The following is a 15317-nucleotide window of genomic DNA, read 5'->3' as shown; positions in this document are numbered from 1 at the left end:
CTCTAAATCTATACATTTTCTCAGTATTCTTGTGACGTCGTAAGATTTTAGGTTTCATCGAGCGATCCGTGGAGCGTGGGCGGGTGGAGGTGCCGAATTTCAGACTCCGGTGGTGGCTAGGGGGTGACGGGAGACGCGCAGGGGCGGGCGTGGGTCGCGCAATCTACCCCGTATTGATCGCCCAGTTTTCATACGTATTAGTTAAACAACTTAACTATGAAATAGGTATCCTGTTTGTCTTTACGTTCGAGACTGTGTGACGAACAAATTATTTCGTAATTGAAGAAGATACAGGATATAAGTGGTCTAAACGTTTCTCAGCAAAATGTCTCCACTGAGCGGACAGCGTGTAATGAAATGACTGTATGTATGTATGTATGACGAAACGCTGTGTTTTAAATTAATACGATCTCATTAATCATTTTTAACAAAAAGAAAACCGACTTCCTAAAATTAAACGAGATTATCATTAATGTAGTCGAATTCAATTGAATATGCATTATTAAGGATAACTCGATAGCAACTGGTCAGATCTGGGTCAAAGAACACTCAAAATCGCTTCACCTAGAAAAAAGATTTGAGGTAACGCACACACAAAAAAAAACACAATTGAATCTAGAAGCTCTTCGTTTTTTTGGATTCCGTTAAATTATCGGCTTTCCTACCTCGAACCCAAAGTTCGTGGTGGCGATTCTTTTGTTTTTTTTTACATTCGACCTGTCTTCTTCATTCTATTTAGGTCTTATGGTACACATTGTGGTGGTATTCACATTGTGATGTTCAAGTGGACCCCTAGGCGCTCAACACCAGACGAACTGTAAGCTGGTTTGACTATCTTCTCGAAAATAGTACTAAATGTTCCAAGACAATCATTTTGTATATAAAGATCCTCTTTGCCCATTTAGATCAGGTCCTAAGAATACACTAGTTATTTCAGATCCCATAGGGAAAGTCAATTTGATATTCTGAGCTTTGAACCCAGTCTATGTTTGCTCACGAATTATTCCAAAATATAGTATAGTATTTGAATAGCCTTCATTTTTTACGTCTTTCGACTTACTACTTACTCATATCTTTTGTGTGTTGTCATCTTGAGCCACAATTCCGCTAACTTACAATGAAAATAAATTGCGTTGACAATTCCTGTGATCTCAAACTTATTATATTTTATCAGAGATAAATATTATGTACATATCATATGTCATATGTTTTAAAATACTTTCGAAAACCTATATAAATGTCTTATCAAGAGAATTAAATGAATCATATTTTACTTCTGAATCAATTCTTAAATGGCGATATATAACAGATTGTTTTGATAAGTTTTAATCGGCTTACTTCATCAGATCTATTGAACCCTCTATAAAATCTTTAATTTAATCTGAAGTACTAAGAAAAAGCTCTTCAAAGCTTTCGTTCAAACGGCGACACGTGAACACACAGAATAAATAAATAAACACCCCAAATAAATTAAAAAACAAAATTTATTGATTAGGTAAGACCAAGATAGAAAATTTGATAATTAAATTATGAAATGCACATTAAATAGCATTATATTTAAACAATTTTTTTTTAAATTCCAGCTTCTATTGTTGTAATTTTTACATTTGTAACTGACGCATAAATTCTGTAATACTCTGTAAACGTTTTATTGAGCTAGAATACCGCAATAATTGTCTAATTTCGTGGATATATTGTACCGTTATGATTTCGAATAGAGAAGTATCTCTTCAGTTTTCGTAGTTACAAACCACAGACATTTGTTTGAAATAAAAAAATCCTCTAATCACACTATCGTCTCAGCTCTATTACTTAAAATCGCTCTAGTATATCATTTTAAACCCATATAATATTGCTTAGACTTTAAGAATAGAAAAACAAAAATCTGAACTTGTTAAGGTCGGTATCGTCTAAGATTATTTTTCTCGCAGCAAATATTATTGATGTCTATTAATAAGTATCCTTGTAGCGAGCCGAGGCCGGGAATTAAGAGTACCTAGGGTCCGCTGCGTAGAATGCGCGGTCGGCTGCGTCGTGAATGAAAAATATATCAACAAGTAGCTCGTAAGGGCGAGTTCGCCCGCGCATGCGCCTTCAGCTCGTCCATTTTTTCCAATATGGTAGTTTGTTCGAAGCCGCCATTTTATGAGCTTCGACCTAATTTTAACTAGGCGTTTGAGCTGCATTTAGTGCATACACAGACCTAGGATGGATTGGTTGTGCAAGTGCATCCAATGGTAATATATTGCGCAAATTTATTGATTGAAATTCATTAGATGCTATGGGGCACTTGAAGGGATTGGGTGTGGTGGGATTGTTTAGTTAGTAATTTTCATTAAATTTCTTGCATATACAGATTATTTTTTATACAATTGATTTTCGATTAGCAGTTTCAACATTTAGACTACATAATTCGTTCTCTACAAATCTTGTTAGCGGTATGTTCCAAACATCTTAGTTTTAAGAGTGATCATATTCATTTTTATTAAACTGCTTTATCAAACTGCACGGGCTGCATTATTTATTTTCGTATATGAGTATATTTTATATTGTTACATACTCCCGGATCGGATTAAATAAAAGCTTTCCCCGAAGTACAAATGAAAACATTATTCAATACTTGCAACACTTAAGGTATGCTTCATAATTCGCAATTCACTTCTTCCGCTTCGCTTCAGGTTATCCGTTCGCTGTTTCGCTTCAAATAAAACTAATTACTAACTACCTTTATGTCATCTCTGCAACGCTTTTATTGTCGACACGATATGTCTCCAATTATCGTGAGCGTTCCCAATGTTTTCATATCCGTTTCTGCTATTTGATGACAGATGGCGTTACTCATACCGGCATAACAATATTATTATTTTTTTAAGTGTAATCACCCTCATAGACAATACACATAAATTAGTTATAGATAAGCAACTCAAGCATTCAACAAAAATGTTTAGGGGCGTCGGCCTGTAGATGGCAGTAACATAATACCTATATTCTATTTTTAATGAAGGATTTTGTAAATCTTCAGAAACCACAGGCTTAGGGGCAGCCGCTACAAGATGTCGCTAATTTCCGTACAGAAAAAATATTTGTCTTAAAGTATCGCAGTTTCAGGGCCCTGTTCACTCTCACTACTTAATACTACGCTACCTGATCTGATTTTTATATATTTCAACCCTTAACGACCACTACTATTACTGCGCTGTCGCTATAACCCCGAAGTCCGTCTTAGCTTCCGACAATAAACGCCGCCATTCGTCCCGGCGCTGCGTAAATCTTGCCATCAGTTAAATTTAAAAAAAATGTTACTTTAATCAGGTGAGGCGTGTCCCGGAAATTTGAGCCATGGTGCATCGGGCGCGAGTGAGGAGCGCCTCCGTGCTCTCCGCGCATGTCAATTAGATTCACTTCGAAGCTGCATCACGGTGCATTCGCCGCCATGCCAGCACCGATCGTCGTTTATATCATTTCATTCTTCTTCTTTTGGCTGTACGGTGAGTACGGTAATTGACAGAATATATTTAGAAAATATTTTAATTAATCGTATTTTGAATGTGATTAAATATGTTTTAGTGCTTGCGGATGAACCGATCGGCCAAAATGGACCTCGAGCAACAAACAATTCGGTGGATGCACCGGACCCTCGCTCTCCTTTGGGCAGAGTACCACCATATCAACCACCGCCGGCAGGAATGGGAGTAGGTCCCAATCCAATGAATTCTCCGGGATTTTGGCCACACGGCATCTATACTCGCGTTGAAGGCTGGCATCGTACGTATGCTACAATTAATTTTATTTCATATCATTATCAAAGGTGATTGACTAAAGCTCATTATAGATCGGCCAAGCCTTCAAAAGGCGATTGATGTGATTCACACCGACCCGGATGATGGACCCCTCAACGAAGGGACAGAAGACGACGCAGGCTGTATTACACCTTGCCTCAAAATCAATTTCTCGTGTCAGGTAAAAATCTACCTTTACATAAAAAATTTCCTTTTTAAGGTCCTACAAACAGATTTGTTTATAGATATCCTGCACGTGCATTCCTATGGAAAAACGTTGCGATGGAATTGCTGATTGTGCCGAAGCCGAAGATGAGGCCGGCTGCGCGAGATCCTGTGACGAACATGAAAACCGTACCATTTGTCACAGCACAAATGTGTGCATCGCTTTAGAATGGCTCTGCGATGGAGACAATGACTGCGGGGATTTCTCGGATGAGATCAATTGCGGTAATTTCTATTCTATTTTAAACCTTGCTTTTTGTTCAACTAGATCGGTACACTAGCACATTATCCGCCTGGAGTTAAGTACATGCAAGAGCTCATAGTCATATGCTCTGGTTGTTCTACAATTGTAAATGAGATCTGGATTGATATAGATACTTGTGTACAGGTGCACCTACAAATTGTACAGCCGATCAATTCCAATGCTCCAACGGCCTATGCATTCATAAAGGATGGGTGTGTGATGGTGACAACGATTGTCGTGACAACTCAGACGAAACTAATTGCACTAAAGGAAGGTGGGTTATTAAAATTACATTTTGGGCATTCACACATACAAATAGTAGTTCATAGCCGAGTTTTTATATGTATTTGTTTTCCTGAATAAGGTTTTTTTTTTTAACCGACAATATTGGTAATCAGAGGTAGGTTTAGAAAAAAGGATAAACGATTTTAATCTCATGATAATTTGTGTCTTCTACAGCTTAAATTTATATGGATATGTACTAGAATATGTTTATTGTGCATCAAAACAGTTTATAAAAAAATATGCAATGAGAAATAAAAGTATAAAGGGCGGTCTTAGTACTGGAAGGGATTTCTTCTTCGCTATGAGATTATTTAAGGAATAATTTATTGGAACTTAAGGTGGAAGGATGGATAAAAAGGGGTATCTTGGTTTTTTTATAATAGTTAATTATATACAGAGCCATTGTCACTACAGAAATATAATGTAGATAAATCATAGCAGCTATTATAAAATACATTTTCGGTCATATTTGTATTTGCACGGGTTCTTTCTATTGCGGTATCGTCCATATCTTTTGGGAATTGATTTGTTTTCACAATATCATTTCTTCAACAAAATGTATTAGAGCTTTTACTTTTTAAATTACTTTGTTTCAATTCTAGTTTCCTATCACTAAAATACATAGGTTCATTTGTTTATTGGTTAAACTGTTACCTCCATACTTAATGTTTTAATGAAAAATGAAAACAGGTTCATTTTTCCATTACAGATAATTGTGATAGTTGTTTTTATTTTATTGACGAAAATAGACCTGTTTCTTCTTAATCTATACTAATATTATAAAGAGGAAAGATTTGTTTGTTTGTTTGTAATAGGCTCCGAAACTACTGGACCGATTTGAAAAATTCTTTTTCCATTAGAAGCCGACATTGTCCCTGATGAACATAGGCTACTTTTATTTATTTATTTTTTAATTTTTATTTTTTGGTCCATGTGTGTTTTAATGTTTCCGAAGCGAAGCGAGGGCGGGTCGCTAGTATAAAATAAACTGATTGTACATGATTTTAATGAGTTAGGGATAAATCTTTTAATTATAATTCGTGGGTAGAATCAACGTGAAAGCTATATAGCAAACAAGAACGCCTACTCGAAAGTAAATATCATAATCAACTCGACATCTTCGACGTCAAAATTCGTTGGTTCGTTGTCAAAATGCATTAAGGCAATCTCAGTTGAGTGGGATTACGCACGTGTCACCCCTTACCATAACCTGCCCCATGATGTCATTGTTATCTAGGGTGAATAGGTATTACGTCATTCTGCTAATGACTCACACGGGTTGTGGGCGAATCTTTCATTTGCGTAATTCATTCCGAGTATCGTTTGAAAAGCTATTCTATTCCAACGCACGGTATTATAGGGAGCTTTTCAAATAATCTTGAACGTGGATTGGAATATTATGTGTACGTACGTACGTGTCAATGAAACCAGGAGATATCAAATAGACTGCCTAACAATAGACTCAAAAATTATTTATATAACAAGTATCTAGGTTTTGTACGAACATTCAGTATTAATTTTATAGTACCGAATTCCACAGCTTTTTTTTTATTGCTTAGATGGGTGGACGAGCTCACAGCTCACCTGGTGTTAAATGTTTACTGGAACCCATAGAAATCTACAATGTAAGTGCGCCACATACCTTCAGATATAAGTTCTAAGGTTTCGAGTATAGTTACAACGGCTGCCCCACCCTTCAAACAGAAACGCATTACTGCTTCACGGCAGAAATAGGCAGGGTAGTGGTATCTACCCGTGCGGACTCACAAGAGGTCCTACCTACCTCCAGTGAAAGCTTCTATAAAATAATTCAATTTCAAATATACAACTATCGTAGTATATTGAATAGGGCTAGAACAGTGCGACAAAACGGATAAAATCGAGATCGGTACAGATTGGTAGCACATTCGTAGCGGTTGGATCAATATTCCAGGGCGGGGGCGGCATTCCGTCTACGCGCAGCCTGCGCCCTGAGAGCGATCCGCCGATTCAAGCAGCTTCCGTGGGCGTACTTATTATTCTAAGCTTAATTTTTTAAACACAGTTTTTTGTTTCTACTTTTTGCTATGATATTTTAATAAACGGCAATAGAAGTATATCAAACCTAAAATACGTTTAACTGATAACTTACGCCCTTTCGCCCCTGTGCTATTATTATCCAAACACATTCATGTTCAAAGATTAAAAAAAAATGTTTTTTAATAACTAATCTCTATATATAAAAATGAATTGCTGTTCGTTACTCTCGCAAAAACTCGAGAACGGCTGGACTGATTTGGCTAATTTTGATCTTGAATGATTTGTGGAAGTCCAGAGAAGGTTTAAAAGGTTTAAAATAAATATGAAAATGCTCGGAATTAAATAAAAATAACAATTTTGTTCTTTCTATGATGTCCCCCCCATCGGACGGATTCCTTTTGTTTTAGGTCTTTTATTTATCGATTGAGGCACTACGAAGTCTGCCGGGTCAGCTAGTAAATAATAAATTATTTTTATGATGAATAGCCTATTGTTTCATATACGTCGAGCATTTTTTTTATCCATACTCCTTTTCATCCTTTACAACCTACGTCATGAAATGAACTCTCTCTTCAACTTTTGACAGATTTAAAGTTTATGAAACCATTTTTTTTCATGCATTATGCAGATCAGATCCGTTTTAGATACATTATTACTTATTTAACTAAATGTACTCAATATTGTGACACTTACATTTTACACTCCGCTACAAATCACACACATATAAAAAGTAATATTTTCTGCTCAAGTAATTTCTCATTTAAACAAATGAAGATAATATTTCAAGTACATATACTCAAACCTGTGCTACTATATTTTCGATTGGTAACAAATACTTATATTCTGACCATAGGTGACCCTCGCAAAAAGTACAACAAATTGTTAACTCTAACTTTCAAATATGGATGACACCACAGGCATGATAAACGATTTAAATTATTTAACTACTTCAAAATCCTACATTTGTGCTCCTGAAGAATGTTGTACATATGTCCAAAATGACATCACAGCGCTTAAAATCTTTCACATGAATATCAGAAGTATAGGTAGTATAGCTAACTTTAACAATTTTCTTATTTTGATAAAACGTCTTAATTTAATGTTTGACATTCTTATTTTGTCCGAATGTTGGCTAAGTAAATGCACAAATGTGCCTAGTATACCTGGTTTTAAATGCTATAAATCCAAATATTTCAATCAAAACGATGGCGTTGTGGCCTATGTGAGACTTGACATTCCAGTCTCAATAGAGGATTGTAATATCATAGATGCAAGCTGTATTCTAGTCAAATTGAGTACAAGTGTCGCTGTTCTAGCAGTGTATCGTTCTCCTTCCATTCGTAATATCAACGGGTTTATTAATAGCTTAGACAAAACTTTAACAAAACTCAAATCATTTAAGACAATGCTCTTAATCGGAGATTTAAATATAGATATTTCTGAAAATGTCGGAGATGCGGTTTCTGACTTGTATTTAAATGTATTGGCCTCACATGGTATGCTTCCAGCTCATTTGTTCCCAACGCGCGAAAACAACTGTATTGACCATGCAATCTTAAAATCAGATAAACCTGCAATTTCTCTAGTACTTGACACTCAAATTACTGATCATCGCCCTATTGTTATTTTCTGTAATTCGGAAATTACTCGTAAAAAAAATTCTAAACGACGAAAACATGTTAACATCCCTGCCTGTGTAACTAATCTTGAAAGCGTTGACTTTTCACCCGTACTGACTGCTGTTAATCCAAATATAGCTGCTTCGAAACTGGTCAACATTATTTCAGATGTGGTTGCATCAAATACTACTATAAGATGTGTACCTAATAAAGCAAAAATTATAAAACCTTGGATTACTTGTGGGCTCCTAAGATGCATCAGAAATCGTGACAAGCTGTATATTAAATCAAAAAGAAACCCAAATAATTTTGTACTGAAAAAGACATATACGAGATATAGGAACTTCTGCAATAACCTATTAAAGAAATTAAAACGGGAATATGAAAAAAATGAGTTTCTAAAACATCGTAATAATCCGAAGGCTACCTGGAAACATATTAAAAACATATCGAACATTACAAATGATAGATCTTCCGCCAGTGATTTGTTATCGCTCAAAGGAGATCCCATGGCTTCGGCAAACGCAGTAAATGAGTTCTTTGCAAATGTTGGAAAGAGTTATGCATCTAAAATAACGAATAAGTCAAATACTTCACGCAACAAGCAACGTCCGAGTATTACAACTACATCATCTGAGAACTCAATGACGCTCTTCGGTACGGATATTCATGAAATGATGGGAGTGATAAATGGCTTGAGAGGGGATTGTGCGGTGGGTTGGGATGATATACCAGCTGCTTTAATAAAGGCGGCTGGTCTCATTCTCGCTCCGGTGCTTTGTCATGTTTTCAACACTTGTATTGATTCCGGTATCTTTCCAACAGTTTTTAAAAAAGCATTAGTGCACCCCATACACAAGAATGGTGATAAGATGAATATTACAAATTATAGGCCCATATCAGTTTTATCAACCTTATCTAAGATCTTTGAGAAATTATTAAATAAGAGACTGCTAAATTACCTGAAAACGTATAACATAATTGCCCAAAACCAATACGGTTTTAGATCTGGTAGAGGCACTGAAGACGCAGCACTGGAACTAACCTCCACTATATTAGAACACCTAAACAACAAAGCTAAAACGCTCGCCATTTTCCTCGATCTATCAAAGGCGTTTGACACTGTATCTGTACCTATATTGCTGAGTAAACTGGAAGTCGTTGGTATCAGGGGACACTCACTCAAAATATTTCAAAGCTATCTGTCTAACCGCTCACAAATAGTCACCATTGATAATACCACCAGTGAAGAAGCGTCTGTCACTTACGGTGTCCCACAAGGCAGTGTCCTTGGGCCTACCCTATTTCTTCTGTACATAAACGAGCTTTGCTTGTTAAAAATTAAAAATACAAATATCGTTACATACGCTGATGACACAGCTGTAGTTGTTCATGGTGATAACTGGATAGAGACGCGTTTATGTGCAGAGGAAGCGCTGGAGACAGTATCTGATTGGCTTAAAACTAACTTGTTGACCCTTAATATGGAAAAAACTAGATTTGTTACCTTCTCTCCGAGGAATGTATCGCAGCCACCGCTTTCCTTTTCCTTGACTGTTCATCAATGCCATTCAGAAACGAACACACATGATCTTTGTCCAAAAATTTCACGAACTAATGCTGTAAAATATCTTGGTCTAAAAATTGACGGCACCCTATCTTGGCAAGAGCATATAAATGATTTGGTTGGAAAAGTACGAAAGCTTATCTTTGTCTTTCGGAAGCTAAGAACATCAAGCGATCTCCACATACTGAAAATGGTTTATTATGCTTTGGCACACTCTGTCATAACCTATTGCATTGTCGTTTGGGGAGGCTGTAGGAAAGGATTATTACTTAGATTGGAAAGAGCACAGAGAGCCGTGCTTAAAGTAATATCTAAAAAACCAATAAGGTTTCCAACGGAGGAATTGTATGATATCTGCAAAGTGCCTCGAGTTAGACAATCTTTTATTAGTAGCACATTGTTACGTAAACATTTGGAACTCGTTTTTGACCCTAATATCTGTTCGCAAACTCGTCGTCAGGGCAGAGTGTGCAAAATCTATGTAGCAAATTATAATGTGGTCAGGTCTCACTATAGGTATTTAAGCTCTATTCTGTACAACAAGATAAATAAATTACTAAATATTTACCCACTTATTTCTAAAGAAGTTAAAATTATCATTGATAGATGGCTTTTCTCCCTTACATACGAAGATATAGAAGAATTACTGGAGTAGATTACACTTTTTGGTAATGAGAAATTTATATATTAGGTATTAACACGCATCTACACATACACTCAGCCATACACATACACACACACACACACACACACACACACACACACACACACACACACACACACACACACACACGCACACGCACACACACACACACACATACACTAATTGTACTTCTAGACAGACTTTTGAAATAATATTGTATTGATTTGATAATTGTATTTAAAATTAATTATTGTAATGTGTTTATGAAATATTTAAATTTATATGTTATTGTTCGTTGTGTGTAGGGGTTGGCGTTGTTATCTGCAACACAGTCTATGACTACAGCAGATAACATCGTTTCAATATTTGTTATTATGATTAAAATTGTATGTTTTTGTAATAAATAAATAAATAAATAAAAAAAAAAAAAAAAAAAAAATTTACTATACATATAATGCGGTGTTTTTTAAATCTTCTTATTGTTTTGTTTTGAATCCGTTCAATGATCTCGATGTTATTATTCTTGGCAGTTCTCCAAAGTGCAAGCCATTTATCTGATTGACTTCAAAACGGTTTTGTAGATGGTCATTTTGCCTGTGGATGCGAGTTGGCATTTTTTCCAATTAATGTTTCCAGTCTTGTGACTAACCGTTCTCGGTTGGACCAAATGTCTTTAAGCCACATTCGTCTATCTAGGTATATGCCTAGACTGAATGTAATGTGAGCATTATATGAAATGCCATTTAATTTATCTATTTTACCTTGCGTGTAATACGTCATATTCCATTCCATTCCAAAATAACAACTCCCGTTTCTGATTTATTTATTTATTTAAAAGTTGCGTGTAATTTTTGAAATAAAGTGGTCGTAGCCTAAATTATGAGACGTCCGGTGCATTCGTATGTAGTGATGCATCGGTGTTCGAATCCCACCGGTAGGTACCAACTGTTCAAATAAAATACGTGTTTAACAAATGTGCACGATTGACTTCCACGGTGAAAGAATAACATCTATACATATAAAATCGAATTGCTGTTCGTTAATCTCGCTAAAATTCGAGAACGGCTGGACCGATTTGGCTAATTTTGGTCTTGAATTATTTGTGGAAGTCCAGAGCAAGTTTAAAAGGTAGATAAATATGAAATGCTCGGAATTAAATAGAAAATAACAATTTTGTTTTTCCTTTGATGTGTCCCCCGTCGGACGGATTCCTTTTACTTGTTTTAAGTTTATTTTATACAAAAATTTAGTTCTTTTATTTATCGATTGAGGCGCTACGAAGTCTGCCGGGTCAGCTAGTCGTGTTATAAAAATCAAACCCGCAAAGTTATAATTTGCGTAATTACTGCTAATCTTGTGTGTCCGCACGGGTAGGTACCAACCACCCTGCCTGTTTCTGCCTTGAAGCAGTAATGCGTTTCGGTTTGTAGGGCGAGGCAGCCGTTGTACTGTTAAAAGTGTGTGAGACCTAAGAAAGAACTCATGTCTCAAGGCGGGTGGCGGCATTTACGTTGTAGATGTCTATGGGCTCCGGTAACCACTTAAAACCAGATGGACCGTGAGTTCGTCCACCTATCAAAGCAATAAAAAAAACATTTATATATTATATTTAAATATTATCGATGTTCGAATTAGATGTCGTGAAAACCAGTTTACTTGTGCCGTCGGCGAATGCATCTCTCAACATTGGAGATGTGATCACGAACCCGACTGTCCTGATAGCTCTGACGAAGCCGACTGTCGTGAGTATCTACTTATAATGATAATATAAAAAAAATACCCTCCAATAACAATTGTATTCTGTCTCCTAAGACGTCCGAAGTCTTGGGAATTATGAAAACCGATATGAAAGACGGCGTCAGGAGGCGGAACGGGTTTTAAAACTCTCAATTGAATTAAACTCTGAACTTCGATTCACATTAAAGGTGATTAGATATGAGTCGTTCTGTGCCAAAAAAGCATTAGATAATGCGGCAAATCCACGTTCGACATGGAACCAACGTAAGACTAAGGTCCTCTAGAAGTCAAAGCTCCTTGACCCTTAATTCAGTAAAAGCTGGAAACGCTACACACTTTTTTTGAACATCTTTATAACGCACCACGCTCCAATCCGGCTTGTCAAATCATTGCATATCTTTAATTTTGTTGACACACGTCTGAATTGGTTTCGGTAGAGCATAGTTTTTTACAGAAATGCTCAAATCTACTATCCGCCTCAATTTTTTTTTAAGGGAGATTCTGACTTAATAACTAAGACCTTTAGGTCATTTCTTATTTTAATTTATATCCTTATTTTTATGAAAAATAATAGTATGGAGTGAAATTAAATGAAATGAGATGAGATGATATGGGATGAATATAATCTCAGTAAAATGGTGGTAAACGTTATTACACATTTAAAGCAGAAGGAACACTAAATAGACAAAATAAAACAAGTCACACAACTTCACTCCTCGCGTTCCCGCCAAAACGTCCACTCGCCTCTATTATTGGGGAACGTAAAATTGTTCATCAGTAGTTGTGGAACTTTGAATGGTAGATGAAGCTAAATTAAAAAAAAAATTAAATTTTTGACGAATAAACATAAGATGAGTAAATAAGTACATGAGTACATGCGTACTAACCGTCGTGACGAAGATAAGATGTATTCAACAAGAGGTTCTGCTTATGTTAATATTGTATATAACATGTTATGTTAATAAAAAATACATTTATCAAGTGAGTAAAAAATTATCAACAGGGTATGCAGGCCGCTGTATGCCTAAGCGATACCTAAGCGGTAGGTCGAGTTTTAACGTAATTTCTTTTAGAATTGGCCGTAACAGATAATTCTATATTTTACTAGCGGTGGAGCTCATGCGTTGCGCAGAAATCGATTTTGAATGCAAAAACACGAAATGCGTTCCCAAGGATTTCCAGTGCGACGGCGACAACGACTGTGGCGACTGGACAGACGAAGACTCGTGCCCAATGGTGCCTGGAAGTTGCAACGCTGGCGAATTCAAGTATGAACGTTATGATTGCTGAACAAAAATACTAAGTCTTTTTGATAACAATATGTATTAAGCCCTGTTCAATGTTTTATTAGATGCAACGACGGCAAATGTATACCGGAAAGATGGCGATGTGACAACGAAAGGGACTGTGCAGACGGTGGAGATGAACTAAACTGCAAACCAAATAGCATACGAAATTGTTCATTAGATGAATATACTTGCGCTGATCGAAGATGTGTACTGGTGAGTTTCAGCAATCAAAACACATCGTCTTTCTTGAAAACACATTTGGAGCAACATGTAATTATTTCAGAAAACCTGGCTCTGTGATGGAGTTCGGGATTGCACTAATGGTGAAGATGAAATGAACTGCGAAGTTAGCTGCGAAGAAGATCAATACACTTGTAGGCCTCAAGAACATTTAATGAGTAACGCTTTTAGGAATTGCGTAAACAGGAAGCACGTTTGTGATGGTATGAAGGACTGTCCTCGTGGCGATGATGAAGAACGATGTCCGTTGAAGAGAAAATGTTCTGCCGAGGAAAAATGCGAGAAGTTATGCATTACTACGTACGACGGTCATGCAGCCTGCGCTTGTCCTATGGGATTTTTATTAGCTGAAGATAAATACAGGTAAGTTAATAATAGCTACTTTTAGAATAGGTTTTCTGTAGAGCTTAACTTTTAACAAAGCCATTTTTAGTTGCCGAGACATCGATGAGTGTATGTACGAACAAGATCCAGTATGTTCTCAAACATGTTCCAATACAGTCGGAAGTTTCCGTTGTGGTTGCATGACTGGCTACATCTTAAGACCTGATGAAAGGTCTTGTAAGCCAACAGGCGAATCACCAACACTTCTGTTCTCGAATAGGATTGGGATACGACAGGTAGGTTTATACCACTTAAGGATAGGTTGGTTATATAAGTTGCTTCAAAATTCATTCACATTATTTTTCTAGGTGTGGTTAACTGGTGATAATTACATGTCCGTGGTCAAAGGTTTACATAATGCGGTAGCTTTAGACTATCATTACGAAAAGAAACTTGTATTCTGGTCTGAAAATAACTTACGAGTTATCCGTGTTGCGCAAATGAATACAAAAAATATGTCAGGTAATAAAAATATATATTAAATATTGCGTTTTTGTTTCGTGCTGACTCCGTAGATTATCAATCAAAATTGTTTTAGATGTCATTAGGTGGGGATTAGAGACACCGGCAGGAGTGGCAGTAGATTGGATACACGATCTTCTCTTCTGGACCGATTCAGGAACAAGAAGAGTTGAAGTGGCAACCCTTGATGGTTCCAAAAGAGCGGTTTTAGTTGCCAACGATTTAGACAAACCACGGGCAATTGCTGTACATCCCGGAGACGCATTAGTATTTTGGACAGACTGGGGTATTTTTTAAAAGAAATATAATTAAAATGTATGGCGAGAATTTTTTTAGACGATACATATCTAATAAACACCTTTTAGGTCCTAACCCGAAAATTGAACGTGCTGATATGGATGGCGATAAACGCAAAACTGTTATATATGACGAAATTTTTTGGCCTAACGGACTAACTATTGACTATACGGAATCTAAAATATACTGGGCTGATGCAAAGCACCATGTTATCGAAAGAGCTGCATTTGACGGCCGAGATCGGCGCAAGGTATGATATTTCGGAAACATCTTTTGTTTTATTTTTTTGCTTAGATGGATGAACGACTTTACGGACCATCTGGTGTTAAGTAATTATTGGAGCTCTCAGATATAACAAGATGTCTCGATTGTATTGCTTAATGGCTATCTTACCCCTTAAATTGGAACGCATAGATGTTTTGTGGCAGAAATAGACAATGTAATGATACCTATTGGTGCAGGCTTACAAAACAGTACCACCAGTAAGCGGTTGGCGATCGCAGTACTCTTGCATAATAATTTCATGT

At 36.5% G+C, this 15317-nt stretch overlaps 1 protein-coding gene across 1 annotated transcript in view; it reads left to right on the top strand.

The window, feature by feature from the left end:
• The window catches only part of LOC101739543 (low-density lipoprotein receptor-related protein 4), a 31448-nt gene that overhangs the window by 783 nt on the left and 15348 nt on the right, over nt 1-15317 (top strand). The window contains exons 2-14 of the mRNA XM_062671759.1: nt 3313-3488; nt 3568-3765; nt 3833-3960; nt 4025-4229; nt 4393-4522; nt 12017-12123; nt 13227-13386; nt 13470-13620; nt 13691-14010; nt 14081-14267; nt 14340-14493; nt 14570-14779; nt 14859-15040. Coding sequence (XP_062527743.1) covers nt 3386-3488; nt 3568-3765; nt 3833-3960; nt 4025-4229; nt 4393-4522; nt 12017-12123; nt 13227-13386; nt 13470-13620; nt 13691-14010; nt 14081-14267; nt 14340-14493; nt 14570-14779; nt 14859-15040 — 2235 coding nt within the window. The 5' untranslated portion in view covers nt 3313-3385. The remainder of the gene's footprint in view (nt 1-3312; nt 3489-3567; nt 3766-3832; nt 3961-4024; nt 4230-4392; nt 4523-12016; nt 12124-13226; nt 13387-13469; nt 13621-13690; nt 14011-14080; nt 14268-14339; nt 14494-14569; nt 14780-14858; nt 15041-15317) is intronic.

Source organism: Bombyx mori, chromosome 13 (assembly GCF_030269925.1).
Source record: "Bombyx mori chromosome 13, ASM3026992v2".
In the NCBI taxonomy this organism is placed as follows: domain Eukaryota; kingdom Metazoa; phylum Arthropoda; class Insecta; order Lepidoptera; family Bombycidae; genus Bombyx; species Bombyx mori.
This window is presented reverse-complemented; position numbering and strand designations above follow the sequence as displayed.